Source organism: Metopolophium dirhodum, chromosome 3 (genome assembly GCF_019925205.1).
Source record: "Metopolophium dirhodum isolate CAU chromosome 3, ASM1992520v1, whole genome shotgun sequence".
Taxonomy (NCBI): Eukaryota; Metazoa; Arthropoda; class Insecta; order Hemiptera; family Aphididae; genus Metopolophium; species Metopolophium dirhodum.
The window spans coordinates 38,818,845-38,835,890 of record NC_083562.1 but is presented as its reverse complement, the minus strand read 5'-3'; the positions used below and the strand labels follow the sequence as shown (position 1 = coordinate 38,835,890).

The window sequence follows — 17,046 nt, the reverse complement described above, 5'->3', positions numbered from 1 at the left end:
ATGTTAGACTTTCTGGAACCTATTGTGGCTATGGGTACTTAAAACAATTTATAATTCACTGAAAATGTGCTTAATTATATTTGCACTCGAGTTATTTTAAAGAAAGTGCAAAATATGCAAGTTATTAAGTAGGTACTAATTGATTAGGTAGGTAGGTTTTCTTCAAAAATGTTTTTGTTATTTGTACGAGTGAAATGAAAATACCCAAAGGAATTTTCGTTCACTAAAATATTTAGTTTCTTTCATTATTCCCTTCTTTTATTCTCTATTCTTTTTTTTTTGTTTTCACAGTTTCCACAGTGAATCCAGATGAAAATGTTACCCTTATGAATGTTCATTGTACATGTAATGTGCACAAATTGTGTCATTCACATGGTACTATGAAGTATGAGCAATATTTCTCACGATTCCGTTTTTCATCATTTAATGGTTTTTATCTACAAAAAAAAAACAAAATCTTAAAAAAATTCTAATGTTTATATCTTTCATAGGTATACTTATTAAAGCTGTTTTTATACATTAAAAAAATATATATGTTAATCAAAACAATTGCATATTGTATACCTCCTAACAGAGATTATTTGTAAATTTAAATTCATAAAAATGTAAGTTTGCCAAAGTGATATTAAAAAAAATAAATGAAGGTACCTATATTATTGAATTGAGTGAGTGATATATTATAATATATTACATAATATTATTATGTTAAACAAGTTTTTCTGTTTGTTTAATATTGAAATAGAAAAATAATAATCTGATTTCAACGCTTTATAAACTAAAATAAATATAAAATAATAATTTTAAAATGACGTTCAATATAAGAGTTATTGTCTATTTATATTATTATACTACTTATATTCCATTTTTTTTTTGTGTTTTTATCGCCACATGAGGACGGGCTGTTTAATATAGGTAGCGACAACGTTAATTGATAAATCAATCACAACTTTACAATGTCCTGCGCGAGGACGTACAAACATTTTTTATACAAACACTTTTTAATTATAATCCCGGGTTGACGTCGATCTCCTTCCCCACTACGTAAGTATATAGGCTATATAAATATCTACTGCGTAGGTATGTTGTTTTCCAATCGATTTGGTTTAAAATATTTTTTAAACGCTTCAATAGATATTATTTTTTATTTTTTTTATTATTATTTATGCGGTATATACAATCTGTTTCTTTAGGTACAATAAGAATATGTGGTAATAGAAAAAATAAGTACATGATTATTTGATGAAAGGAGTCACCCAATGGTAACACTACCCTTACTCGATGATTTTTTTTTAATGTATATTGTTATATTTTAGATTACTCATTGAGAAGATCTCGACACCATTTCCTTCTGAGCCTCCTGGGGAGTTCCCAGGAATTGTGAAAGTGGCAAGGTTTATGAAATGAGATATTATTTGAATAAACATTTTTGGTTTTCTATTTATAGATATTTATATTTTATAATACAAATTATATTTTATATATTTTATAATAATATGTTCTGGACATCTGGTGTACTTATGTGATGAATTTTATTCCAACAATTTGAATTATTTTTAATGTATTTAATACTCTAACACGATTACACGGAATTTGCGTTCAATGCAACAGTTCGTGATGTCGGCTTACTTATCGTCTAGAGGCGCCAAAGGTATTTCTCACACCAGTGAACCGTTGCTAAGCCCATTAAATAGGTATACAGTCGAGTTCGGTCGACCGTCAACTATAAGCTTTCCTATGCCTTTATATATTTTGCTCTGTCCTGTATCATGTCGTTAACCTTTGTTTTGTATAGTATGCTGAATTGCAGCTGATTGTTTCAATATGTATAATAGTATAAAGTTATATATATTATTTAATACGATTATTGTTACCTATAATATTAACGACTTCAACATATCATAGAAAAATATTTGAAAATTTTAATTTTATGTTTCTTTGGAACCAACTAGGTACTAAGTTTAATTTTAGGAACAGAAGTTAATATACAGACTAAATTATATCTAATTTGTAGTACCTATATTTCACCATATTGGACGATAACTTTACTTAAATATGAATATGTCAACTATCAATATTATCATTGAGAGTATACGATATTATAGTATCGTATATTATTTACTCAATGATATTATACATAATTATAGTAAAAAATTAGTGTGTAACAATGAATGTGTACGTAAAATAGTTATACAAATGTCGTCTGGCTTTCATTTTGTGTAATATAGACTATGTCCTATGACTATCATCATGCCAATAGACACGCGTTACATTAGTTTGCATTCGCTTTATATATTCAATGTATGTATTCATTTTATATAGGAGGTCAGGCACATGTACAGGGGGGGGGGGGGGTTGGGGGTTAAAATCCCTACTAAAAATTAACAGTTGTGTAATTTATTTATATATATAGATTATGAACCCACCTGAATTTTTTTTTGTGTATGTGCAACGTACTTGTAGGAGGTTCACATACTATAAAATATATTATATATATTATACACCTATAGACGTAGCAGCTACCTACTAAGGTACGATATACATGTATGTTCTTGTATCGTAGAAATGATACTTCATTGCAATAAGTAAATAAATGAAACGATGTATATGTATTTGATATATATGTATTTTTTTTATTAAGAGTTTTAAATTTAATAGGAAAAATTTCGTAATAATCTAATAATAAACAATTTTTTTTAAAGTATGATTTGGTTTTTGCTACTATAGAATGACCACAGACCATATTAAGAGATTCGTTGATTTAGGTCATAATGATTTTCACCTCCCCTCTCTTACGTGAAAATAAATCAATATTTTATTTATAAAAACAAGCGATGATAACATAAAATTCGTTAAATTTATATTATAAAAATTAGTTATTGACAATTGTTTATAATCAAGAGTATTTTAAAATATATAAAAATCATATACAAATTAAGCAATATATTTTTGAAAAAGAGTTCCTTGCGTCGAGTTTTTTGATTGGCAAATGCATTGATTACATCATCATAATTAAATTTATTGATTAAACCCGACTCAATTGTTATAATATTTGCCGAAGAGTTTAAGCGTTCCTCGGTTATTTTGGATCTTATATAACTTGATTTGATTCGTTTTAGAACTGAAAAAGACATCAGTTCAGAAAAAAAGACCTCTCGAAAAAAAAAAATTTGGTATTGGACAGCACTACAGCAGAGAACTAAATGAGGATGTTAGCGCACTATTTATTTTATCCTCTGACCAAAGAACAACATTGCATTATTGCAAATTTGCGTTCACCTATGTCCTATAACCTTACCTATATTAGAGTTAATTTACTTGTTATAAAAATTTAAGGCAAGAACATTATATATGTCTGTAGTACAAACTTTGTACGTATCATTTTAATATCAAAGTGAGATATTAATATTTTTAAATTGTGATGATTTACATACCTGCTCAAAACTCATAACTTGCACAACATCGGTTTTCTGATATCTAATTAGATATTTAACTATTGAAAACAATTTTTTTTTGTCTTAAAATATCTTATTTACATTTTTTAATATAAGGAACACGTCGTTTCACGTGACAGTGAAACGGTCCTTAAGAAATTAAATATTGCCTATATTAATGAACAATATTATTGACCAGCTGTTGGCTATTGTTGAATTTTAAATTTTGAATCTATTTGTACATAAAGATTATAAAACGATTAGGTATTATAATGATGTAATTTATCGGTTTTAGTTTTTAAATTTTGGATACTATTAAAATTTTTTTTAAGTTCTGTATAATTTACATTTTACATATACCAATATATATAGATTTAATGTATAAATTCATATATCATACTGTAGCTGGTAACCTACAACTATTTGTTCAAAAAGTCAAAACTAGCTGAACACTGACCGTGTTTGTTTGAGATCAGTTCATATATAGGTACTCTATAAGAAGACACAAACTCTTATTCGATTCATCGTTGACAAAAAATTAGTATTATTGTATGATGTAAGAAAAATTATTATTTATCACTATTGTTATAGTAGATTTCAAGTATTGTTATTTGTAATAACTGTATATAAAATAGGTTTTATAATATTACTTTATTTCAAACTGAAAAAATTGTATTCAAATTGAACATTGACACTTTTAAGCTCCTATTTTATATACAGTTATTACAAGATTTACTTGAAATCTACTATAACAATAGTAGATACCTACCCAAGTCTGAAATTTTTAAATTCATTTTGAAACATTGTTCATTATTTATTATAATACCTTTTACTCTATAGTACATTACTATATTGTACCTTTTTATATTATATCACTCTAAACCTAAAAACTAAAAGCCCATAAGTGCGGTTTATATCGGATGATGATGAATGTGAATTCGAAACGTGTTTCGAACAACCTTGCGGGCCTAAGTTTCGGCGTATTTTGAAAGTCCCGAGGACGGCACCTACGTACTTACGCGCGAAGGGGTGTTGTACCGCGGTACGGCGCGGTAGTGTGGCGGCGGTCCGCGGAGCACGATCGGCGGTGGATCACGTGCGAGTGTACGTCGGCGGCGGCGGCGGCGGCGACCGACGGGGTTGACTCAGTGTTGCTCGGGAGGATAATGTTGCGGCGGTGTACACTACTACTACAACAACTACCACTACCACTACTACTACTACAAATACTACGACTAGACGGGATTCCGTGACGATCTCCATCGCGACCATGACGCTCGTCTTCGCCATCCTCGTCGCGTTCGTCTCCGCCGTCGGCTGTCACACGTGTAAGTATAATAATATTATATTCTATAGCTATATCATTATAATGTTTGAGCGTGGCGTTATAATTATTATATTTACAATATTATATCGTACACAGATGCACGCGATAATGTTTTATATTCATTTTTTAACTATAGTCCGGTCACTAATATTGTACGTTTTTACCGGACAATATGAAATCCATTACAAAATACTCTGTAAATTATAACACGTAACCGTCTTGTTTCGTTGCAATAATAGTATAACATAATATGAAGACGTTGTTTAACAGTCCACAAATCAAAACCCTAACTGTATATTACACGCACACAAATTAATTTCTCATTGCTTATTAGTTGTTAAGACGCGAACGTGCGAACGTGCACATAATACGATGACGAACAGATTTTATTTAGGTACCAGAGGTTTTCATAATTTTTTTTGTATATAATACACCACTCAACTATATTATAATATTACGATATAATAACAATTTTTTTAAATGTCCTATTGGACGTAAATGCAGGCTTATAGAATGTTGTAAAAAAACAATTGTAATACTTGGGGTAGATCCAACTTATATATTTTGAGAAATTCCCCACGTTATAAATATATGTTTTCATTTCGTCAGAGATGTTCTTTATGCATTAATATATCGTGTATGAAGTTTTAATTTAATTATTTCACAAACTGTACCAATAGATTATAATATCAAAAATTGATAAAACGATTAGCGATGACCCATGATTGAATATTTGAATTATTAATATAATACCGTGTTACTTTATAACATGTACTCCTATTTTGTGTTTGACTTTCTTGAAAAATTACACTCCGAAATAATAAAAAAAAAATTGTGTATGCACTTTCCACTCAATTATAGAATAATATTATATCATCGATTGAAATACACGGCGATTGTAAACAATTAAATACCTACTAAATATGAAATTAATTTTTAAATAACTTTGTGAATCTATCTATCATTTATAATACCTAAATGGCTAAATGTGTGTATTATTTTATAAATCAAGATGAATTTAATTACATACATTCACAATTGAAATTTTATATTATTCGGAAAAATATATACCGTAATATTATAATGTAACTGGATACATATGTGAATTCCACACAATTGTATTAATTTAGAGATGAACAAAAACAATTCTCTTTTATTTTTAGAATCATATCGTCTTATTGTAAGATATTTTAATATTAAATCGTTCAAATGGAATAGTCTTCAATTTTACATTTCAAAACATCGCGTGTTGTAAAAAACAACATTTAATTGGATTATGTATGGTTATAAAATAAAATATAAGTACCTTACACTCCCAGATTGTACAATATGATTAATTTTTTACGATTGTCATTTGTTAAAAAAATATATTATTTCAATTGTTTACTTCTTATTTAAAATGTTTATTATTACATTTTCTTACGAAGGGATGATTTCAAATAATTTAGTGGAAATGTATAGAGTAAAAAAAGTTATTTTAAAATAAAATGTTGAAAGTATATGTGCTTAAGTGCTTTTAAAGGTACAATTTAGAAAAATCAAAATGTAAGAATACTATACAGATACTGAATGTTGAACACTAATCTCGTTGTACTGTCTTAATTTAGTTAAATAATAATATTATTTATGTAATCACATATCTGTGTATAATATTATCTAGTGCGAAGTGTTAATATTATTATTTTAGTTTTATAAAATAATGTCAAACCATAAAAAAAGAATTAAAAAAAAATAAAAAAAAAAATTTTAAAAACACACTTTTCCATAAAAACATTTAAAAAAAAATTTTAAAAATTGCACTAAAAAGACAAAAATAATTCTCTGTACTTAAAAATAATGAAAAATGTATTGATGAAAAATTTAAAAGTGTGTGGTGCTCATACACTTGACATATATTCCCAGTCACTATCTTATAAACATGATTGAACAAAGAAGTGTAGGTGAGACTTTCCTTGGCTTTTAAATTTTTCATCAGTAAATTTTTCATTATTTTGCTCTTATACTTGACATATACTGCCAGTCACTATCTTATAAACAGGATTGAACAAAGAAGTGTATGTGAGACTTAGCTCGGCTTTTAATTTTTTGTATGATGCACCACACACTTTTAAATTTTTCATCAATACATTTTTCATTATTTTTAAGTACAGAGAATTATTTTTGTCTTTTTAGTGCAATTTTTAAAATTTTTTTTTAAATGTTTTTATGGAAAAGTGTGTTTTTAAAATTTTTTTTTTTATTTTTTATTTTCTACTTTTTAGTTGAAAGTAAATAATTAAGAACATGAAGTTACGAACAGTCTGTTGCTCTTATTTTCACTGCTGACTGTAGTGTTTAAAGAATATCGGTATCCGGTGTTTTCGGTACCTATATCAGAATACCGGTATAATGTTATTTGGTAATAATTACCGTTGTTACCATAGATATTATAATAATGGATAGGACACGCCTATACTTGCTTCGTAAGAGGTTGCGATTTTTTTTGGGGAAGAGAGAAAGTTCAATATCTGCGAGAGATATTACGGCGACGTCGTGGGGACAATCCTTTTTTTTTTTTTTTGGTCCATGTCCCAAAATGACAACGGATTATTGTATTGTCATCCAAGACCAAGGTCTATACCAATTTTCAGAATTTTTCATCTTCAAAAAGTGCCTCAAATCGAGCGCGCAAGATTTGATCACAGACAGACGTGAAACCAAACTTAAGAAAAGTGTTAAAAAGGTTTAGTTTAAACAAGAAATGTTTGTATATAAAATTACAAGGATACGAATTAACATTTTTCCTTTCCACAAGTACCTAATATATTGGTTATTTAAATTCCTAAAAATATTTTATGGTCAATAATAATTATTATTATTGTAGCCTGCTTTCAAATACCTATAATATATAGTTTGCTGTTTTGAAGTTTTTAAATAAGGGATCATCCTACTGTCATAACCACTGTTAATGATATCAATTATAGATAAATTGTTGTTCATGAAAACTGTAAGTAACAACGTATACTCAAAGTTTCGTTTATTAGAGTTATCCGTCGGTTTATGCTAGGTAGGTATCCGCTTTGTCTAGTACCAAAGTGAATACATTAAGCGGAGGCGACCACTGCATTTTCAATTGCCTTCCTATTTGTTATTAAATGTTAATTATAGGTAGGTACTTATGTAACATAGAAAATTCAAAGTATTCTTACCAAGTACTTTATTGAAGAATAAACCGACTTTTTCGCTTCACTATTATAATCCATAAATTTGAATTTCAAAATAAAAATAAAAAATATGTTGTGTCTAGGTAGTTCTTAACAATATTTCACTTTGATCAATGTGATTTATTATTTAGAATTCAGTATTTATTAGAGAATATACAATTTTGCTCGGAAAATTTAAATATATATCAGCTGTCGTTTGTTCGTTAATTGTAAATTCGGGTAAAAGGAAGATTTATTTTTTAAGCTCGTGAAATAGCTTTTTTGTAGTGTACCCGAAATTGTTTTAAGGTTTTATATATATGTTTAGTAAACATGTACAAATCTGTTCCAAAAGTCATTTTTTTTTGCGTGAACGTAATGTAAGGGTTTCGAAAATCGTGTGTGAATTTGACACTATCGTTTTAAATTGTTTGGACTGAAACCAACGGACGATTTACTGTTTATTTTATTGGTTTTGAAAAATAGACCGAGAAAAAGATATAGGGCACAATGCCAGTCCTAACCTAACACCTAACCTTACTAACTATAGGACACTAACGGTCCTTTTTGGACCTTTTTTTATTTAAAATCTTCCCGCTTGAATGTTGAAAATTTGATTTTTATCGACGAGAGGATAAAAGAACTACACACAGATTTATTTCAACGGATAACGGCACAAACTTATTATAATATACATCATAAACAGGTATATGTACCGTAGTACAACAAGTACAGGCTCACAGTACGTCGGTACGCCCTGATGTTAAGATATTTGTTTTGTAATCATTCTTTTCTATAACTAGCAAAGAAAAAAATGTAATGGAAAAAAAAAAATTTCAATACACCTGTAGATCTTTGTACTGCGATATTGTTGTAATTTGTATCTATTGATGGACGTCGAATGTCATTTTATAATATTTAATTTATAATTTGTATTTTATACTGTTCATTATTGTTCTGGTTTTTATAAATATTTTTGAAACGTTATTAGTATAACTATTACGATTAAGCAGTACTCACGTCAGTATAGGTATACCAATGTGTTGTTTTACTCGTAAATTGTTTGGGTACAAAATTATTTAGTTATGTACACACTACCACACTAAACTACTATAATATAGTCACTAGGTACATAATATAATATAACTTATAAGTGATGACAATCATCTGCAATAAACACGAAGTACAAGTGGGTTTTTTTTTATTATTCTCAGACACCACCACTGTCTATGACATTTTGCCGAAATACTTATTAAATAGTTAAGTGGTCTTTTCGGGAAGTATTTTACTTTAATATAACCTGCAGTAAAATATTGTTGAAAAATAAATGGTGTATTGCGGTGGCGTATATTTTTCTTTACCATATTGAATTCGCGTTAAAACTACAGTATTTTCATTTAGCAAAAGTTATTTTTTACCCTAACTATACCATGCAATCTTCTATGATGTATCAATAATCATTATTGAATTGTAAACATTATATTATGATAGTTTAATTCTTATAGTTACGCGTTTCAATATTTTATACATTTACATAACAGCTTTGCAGACGTGAAACGAGTGAAGAAATTGATTAATAAATTGTAATCGTTTGCGAAATTTCTCCCTACAGAGCGATATATCTCAATTGTAGGTAGGTACTTTATTTGCTTGAGAAAAAAACTTTATAGAATTAATTAAATTGAAAACTCTTTTCTCTACAAACATTATGTTTTATTTAAAAATTAATCAGTAGGTAGTATATTATTATCATTTCTATAATAATGATCACAATTTTTTTTTTTTTTTTTAATTTAATTTTTTTTTTTGTACACAACTATTAATTATAATTTATAATTATAATAGGATCACTGTACATCATGTAGATGCATTTTTTATTATTATTCAATTAAAGTTATTCTCATTCACTTAGTAGGTATGGTTTAAAAATATAATTAATTAAAGTTAAAAGGAATTCTTCATATTTTCTACCTATAAAAATGTTAGGATTATTAATATGCTAGACACCTACACATAAGTAATTAGTTATTGCGTAAATTAATTTGATAAAATCACTTTTAATTGAATTATGTATAAAATAATCGATGACATTAATTTAGCATTATATTTAAATTTTGTAAGTTGGTTACCGATTTTAGGTATTTTTAATCAATGTGCAAATTGAACAAAGCTAAGAAATTAGTAGTCATAATTTTTTAATACAATTAGTGTTTGTTAAAATAAAATTACTTATAACTTATTAATTATTTATTAAAATAAATAGTTAGTAAATTAATAAATATATAAGTATATTAATTTTCCAGTCAATATAATTTAAAATAGGGTAGGTACTAAATGCGTTATATTTTTATATAATACATATATATTATATGTATACTATGCATATAAAAATGACTCCATTGTCATATTAATATGTTGGTTAAAAATATCAAAACATTTAATTATTTTTGTAATTATTTTTTTTTTCTTATATTTAACAGATTATAATTTCAATTTCTCTATCATACATTAATATAATATTAATATTGATGAAACTGTTTGGTTATTTTGAAAACAATATTTTTAATTGTTCAAACGGAAAGCTAAAATAATATTTTTAATGTATTTTATCTAACTGTTTAAAAAGCCTGTATGTTGATAACAACACAAAAGACTCGTCAAAACGAATTCATTTTATGTCCCTGTTCATTCGGCTATCATATTATATTTCTCTTGTTCGTCTAACTAAGAGTATAAAGAACAATACATCACAATTTATTTTTTTTACAACATGCTTGTTCATCAGTAAACACACATCAACATTTTTCTTTTTGGTTGTAGGTATACATAGTATTTGTAATCGGTCTCTTTGTGTTCACTGACGCTAGTGATTATTCACTGATTTTTTTATAATATATAAATTACACGAGTGCCATCAAATTATGTCAAATGTATAATAGTCAGATTTAGAAACCAATTAATTATAAATTAGGAAAACTGAAATATAAATTTAACTCTATAATACGTCAATTTAATATATAATATAATACACACACACATTATATAAGATTGAAATTGAAATTGAAATTAAAATGTCATTAGATAGAAATATAGAATTATAGGATGGTGTGACTTGGGTATTTTTGGCTTGGATAAAGAAATAAAATTTAATTGTTGTAGTATAAAATATTAAAATATTAGAACAATGAAAACTATTCTTATAAGTTTACCATTGTGTAATAGCTGTTAAGAATTTATTCCATTGAAGTAATGCACCGACATGTTTGTTTTATATAATAAGCGATTATACCACCACATTATATTTTGTTTTTACTATATTATTTTCAACATAGACTTGCCGTCGAATGAAATGGCCAAAAGATCGTACCAAAGCTATACACCGTACAACGGCACAACGGTGCAATATTATCTGGATGATGTTGATGACATTGATGATGAAGACTCGGACGAGGACGATGGGAAAGCTGATGACGATGATCGAGCCTACAAAAATCCAAGGAAGCTTCCTTCATCGGAATGTCCCAGAAACGAAGAGCAAGCTGCATTTATGGTATTATTTATTTCTAACAATGCTAAGCAATATTTACATATTTTGAAATATAGGTTCCTCTATCAATATTTATTGTATGGAAAATTAAGTAGGTTATATTTTTATGGCACTTAACATGATTATATGACTACTGGTATAAGATATGATAATTTTGTAACAAAGTAAGAAAAACTATAGTTGGCAAGATTTTTAGGAATTTTTAAAAAATTTTAATTTTTAATTTGTATACCTTATGATGCCTTTTAAAAATCGTAAAAATAATTTAGAAATGTTGTTAAGTCATTGAGAACTTTGTGTAAGAGACACATAAATATTTGTTGTTACAAGACAGACATTTAAAAATAATTAGTCGCATACTGAATTTAATTTCTGATTGATTTAAGAAATGCAGTATGCATAAATTATAACGTATTTTGTATACTGACTTCCTAAAATGTTCGGTGTACTATACGCGTTTATACGTATACTATACATACGTGAAGAGAAAATAGGAAATAATTTGCTGTAACAGCGTATAATGTTTCGAAATTGTAGGTACATGTTCGTTAAAAAAAACCCGATTTTTTTCATTGATTTGTTCTTATACGTTGCGTGTAGTTTATAATAATAGTAATAATTATACTTATTATTAAGGTATTATCATCAATAAATGAGCATATTTTATTATTGATTGAACTTTAAAAATAATTTAAACAATTGGTTAAATAATAATTTTATTTTAGTTTAATGTTAAATCCTATAAAAAACAATTAGTTGTGTTTATTTTATTTAGATGATCTTTACTTAATATGTATTAGAATATCTAATAACTAATAAGTGTAACAACAAATTGAATTAATAATATATTTTTTCGCTTTTGCTGAAGGGCATTTTTGTATATCTACCTATTTGTTTCAAAACTTTATAATTGTATACCTTATTGATGTTATTATGAGTCGTAGAAACTTAATTTGTAAAAATTAATTAATGAATAAAAAACAAAGCATTTTGTTTAAATTTACAGTTAGGTACTCTCATTTACTATTTTAGAGTTTATTTTAGTGATGAATCGTATCAAGCCCGAATGCAAAATTAATTTTGCTTATACCTACTGATAATTTTCTTATTTCAAAATATCAACATGAAAAACTAAAATTAATTATGACTTATGTGTTACACCATTGAGTGTTATTTGTATAATATACTCAATTGTTAAACGTAGATAAATTATAAACTCATTCCATAGAAAAACTAGGTACCTAGTACCTTATGTTGGAAAATTATAATATAAATAATTATACTATCAAAAAAACAAATATTTAAAATTTTTTAAATTATTAATTTAATAAAATTTTTTATTTTATTAATTATTTGTAGATAAAAACAAGTCTGTTGATGAATTTTGTTAACGTCCATGTATAATAATATTATATACCAATATATAGAGTAGGTAATTGCTATTGTATTGTATTGCTTGTTAATGATTGTTTAGTTTTTATTAAATTTATTATAAAACAATAAATACACAAACCTTAATATTATTTCTTGATATTGTTATTATTTTAAAATGAAATTTGCAATTCAAAAGTAAATCATAAATATAAAAACGTATTTCCTGATCGGAATTTTAAATTTTATATTTTATATTTTTGTAAGTACCTACTTTAGATTTCACAAAGTGTTTCTATTATAGATTTACATTCCGTTTTATGAATTTCATTACAAAAATTATGTTTGATATAAATTAACTTTGTATTTATTATTTATTTTATAAAAGGTATTGAAACCTTACAAAAGAAAACAGATGATAATAATATTATAAACGTTTTGGTTAATTTAATTGTATATTTTTTTCTCTGTATTGGTACCGTGGTCTGTGACATGGGTAATGTAGGTAGTAGGTACTGTTTTTACAAGGCTTGGCCACTCATATTATTTTACCTACCTAATTGTTAACTCGTTTTACCTATTTTAAATATTTATTTACTTTTTATCACGATTCTTATGATACAATAGTCAATAGAAAATAATCAGCTATTTACAAACTACAACTTACATTTGAAATAGTTATTACTATAAATTTAACTAAACATTTATAAAAAAAGTAGTGCTTAGGTAACCTAAAAATAAGGACAATTTACTTGTTATTATTTATTCGAAATCTAAATATAAAATATATCAGTTTAATTCTGGGCCACATAAAAAATCAGTAAACATTTAATGAATCAATAGTTGAGCATGAGGTCACTTAAACATGATTTAGTGGCGCATGGTTGGTCCATTAAATTCTAGTGAATCATTAAATGCATCAATATCTTATGTAACTAGGCATACGATGGTTATTGTCTAGGAAAGTTAAATTGAAATCCATCTACTTCCTTCACCAGATAAATCTATTTTTTCAAATATAATTTTTTAATTAAAATATTTTTTTTTTGCAGGGACAAACATGTTTACGAAAATGTTCGTCTGACGAAGATTGTAAAAGCAAGAAAAAACATTGTCTTTGTGATGGACTTTGTGGAATGTCATGTGTAAAACCAGGTAAAATTTGTTCTATTATATCAAATAATTTTCGGCCATTTAAGACCTCAGCTTTTAAGTAATTTTACCATTTGATACTATTGCTTATATTTAATATACCTATTCTACTATGTACTATGTAGAAAGTTCAAAAAGTAAGAGAAATTATTTACATTAATAAATATAAGATGCATATTATTTACAATTTACCGTAAATAAATCAATACCTATTAGTAAAAAAAAACTATAAAACATCTAACATCATTTTTAAAATATAATACATTGATATTATTGATGATTTCAGTGTTAATAAACACATTGATATTATATTTTAGTTAAAACCAATTAAGTCTATTTTAAGTAACTGTGTACAATATTTCACTAATTATCATAATAATGGTTGGTTCTATTGAGACCTAACGTAAATATTATCAAGTTTGAGAAGTTCAGAGAGTACTCGTGGTATTATTGTATTATACCTAATATGTACTAGATATATAATATATACTTCCTAAAGATCATATTATACACCCTTTATTGTACGGTATACTATATTTGAATCAACTTTCTCGGGTCACTGAACCAAGTAGACATTTCAAAATATTGCTTTATCTCACAATTTATACTAAAAGTTATACTGTAATGTTACTTAATTTTAATAATAAGAATTAAACAATACATTGAACAAATTAATAGCAACTTAATTTTATAATTGTATTTTAAGTTTTACGTGACATTATAAAAGGTTATTTAAAATAAAAATATAAGATTTTGTTGAATTATATGTCCTATAAAAACTGTAACCATACAGTTGTACTATATAGTGTATTAGTGTACCACACAGACTTTTAAATTGAATATTCGAATTCGAATTTTAATAATTAATATAACAGATACATTACCTAATGTGTAATACACTTATAATATAATGTGTTATTTGAATATATATAATATAGGTACTTAAAAAAAATGATCATAAGAATATACAGTTTTTCTAATGATAAATTAATATTTTTGAGTGAATTAAATTAATTTAAAATAAGCTCTAGAGGGAACATCAACTGTTTTTTTCCATAAAAAGGATAGTCTACAGTCCATTCCTCTTGAAAAGGTAGCCATTTGCTTTTTGTTTTCTCGAAACTAAACTCTAAGGAGAGGGTTTTCTGGTGAAAACTATATACCTAGTCCATTATACATCAAAGTAGATAATATAATTTTGTCTCATCGTGTAGTTTTTACAATGTGGTAAGAAATGGGTATTTTGTGTAGCACAATGGACTTAAAAACGAAGGGAAAGTTGGTGTGAAAAGTTTCAGTCGTCAAAAAACAGAAAACAAGCTACAAAAGGTTTGTGTGGATTTGTGAATTTCGAGCTAGATTTATAAAAATGAAGAAAAAAAAGAAACGAACGAAAATTTTGCCCCAGGGAAACTTTTGCAGCCTTAAGGTTTTTATTACGCTAGCGTAACTGTACTCAGTACTCACATAGACTTTATGTTCATCTTGGTCTTCTGATCCTTTGGGGCAAATTGCAATGGTCGTTTTCGTTATAAAATTTCCTTCGGCTGAATTCTCTATATACGAAAATAAATTCTTTTTGTGATAGGTACCTATATATAGGCAGTATACACAGAAATTCGAGTTTCAACATATATCGCATTAGACGATTTTATCTATTAACATGATTATTTTAATATATGATAGTTAAGTATTGTAATGCGATGTTAATCACTGAAAAACTTGAACACTAAAAACAGTAGTCTCAAAGTTAACTTAGTTTCTTTAAACTAATAATAATTAAAATTTAGCGTAATTACTTTATTTACAAAAAATAAAAACAAAGTCCATGAATTGATCTAAGTATTTATTTTATATTTAAACTATAATCGTATTAAATAATATTATGCAGTGTGGTCAAGTCACTATATCGTTTCGCTTTCAAAGCAAGTGTACTACCTACGCGTTTTATATTATGATCTAAATGTTTTTTTTTCTGAATGCCTAAGTTTAATTTTTGTTCAAATTTGATTCAGTTAATAGTTACTTATTTAAGACTTGAATATATTATTATTGGTCTTAAGATACAATAACATTGATCATTCGTTAGCTTTACTTTTGCTCATTTTAATCACTTACATTTGAATATTTTAACAAAATTAGCTATTCAAAAGTACCTCTGCGATTTTAAATGAATGCTTTATTAACCATGTTTTTGATTCAAAGAAATTAAAATTGTAGACAATCCATCCTAACAAATCAAAAACAATGAAATTTAACGACCGACGAGAGAAATATTCGACAGTGTTTTTGTATAAACTATAATAATAAATTATTTTGATCGCGTTATCATAACAGGTCCCAGACACGTCCGCTAAAGAGGTTTTTGAATTTTGACACATTAAGCCGATTAAATATTTCGGTAGACACACGTTGTAACATCTGTTGACAGGATAACGTCCGTCAAATTATAATAATTATTGTGGTATCGCACACCATGATGTTTACTTTTATTACATATTCACATTCGACAGAAGTCCTAACATATTTATCTCTCGTCAAACAAATATTTTTTAATAATATTCAAAAATTATGGAATACAGATTAATTAAAACACTAAAACAAATAACTGGCATTTACATTACTTGTAAACCAATCAATTTTTAATTTAAGAATTAATTCATTTTTTTTATTGTTTTAAATTATTATCTGGTAGACTATGAACAATTATCTTATTACAAAATTATACTTATAAAATAGTAAAGAATAGAGTAAATGACAGAGAAGAAATTTATATACATATAAAAAATGAGTAGTACAAAGTATAATAAATAATACGTATCACGACAGTATTAAACATTGAAACACCTTGTGGATAAAAAAAAAGTCAATCCTAAAGTATATAAAATAGTCTATCCTAAGTTTTTGTCATGGATCTAAAAATTTTGTGCAACAATTTCTTAAATAGAAATAGTTACAACTTAAGCATTCATAAAGTTGACAAAATATAAATGTTTACTGCTCTAAAAAGTGATTACAGTTGCACACAAAAAAAAC

The 17,046-nt window shown here is 26.5% G+C and overlaps 1 protein-coding gene across 2 annotated transcripts in view; it reads left to right on the top strand.

Moving 5' to 3' along the window:
* The window catches only part of LOC132941043 (sushi, von Willebrand factor type A, EGF and pentraxin domain-containing protein 1), a 93,655-nt gene that overhangs the window by 16,866 nt on the left and 59,743 nt on the right, over positions 1 to 17,046 (top strand). Inside the window, exons 1-3 of one of the 2 annotated variants that reach the window (XM_061008891.1) lie at positions 4,581 to 4,759; positions 11,273 to 11,490; positions 13,911 to 14,013. In XM_061008891.1, coding sequence (XP_060864874.1) covers positions 4,702 to 4,759; positions 11,273 to 11,490; positions 13,911 to 14,013 — 379 coding nt within the window. In that variant the 5' untranslated portion in view covers positions 4,581 to 4,701. Of the gene's footprint in view, positions 1 to 4,580; positions 4,760 to 11,272; positions 11,491 to 13,910; positions 14,014 to 17,046 lie in introns of those variants that run through there. The other variant, XM_061008890.1, reaches the window with a different exon arrangement.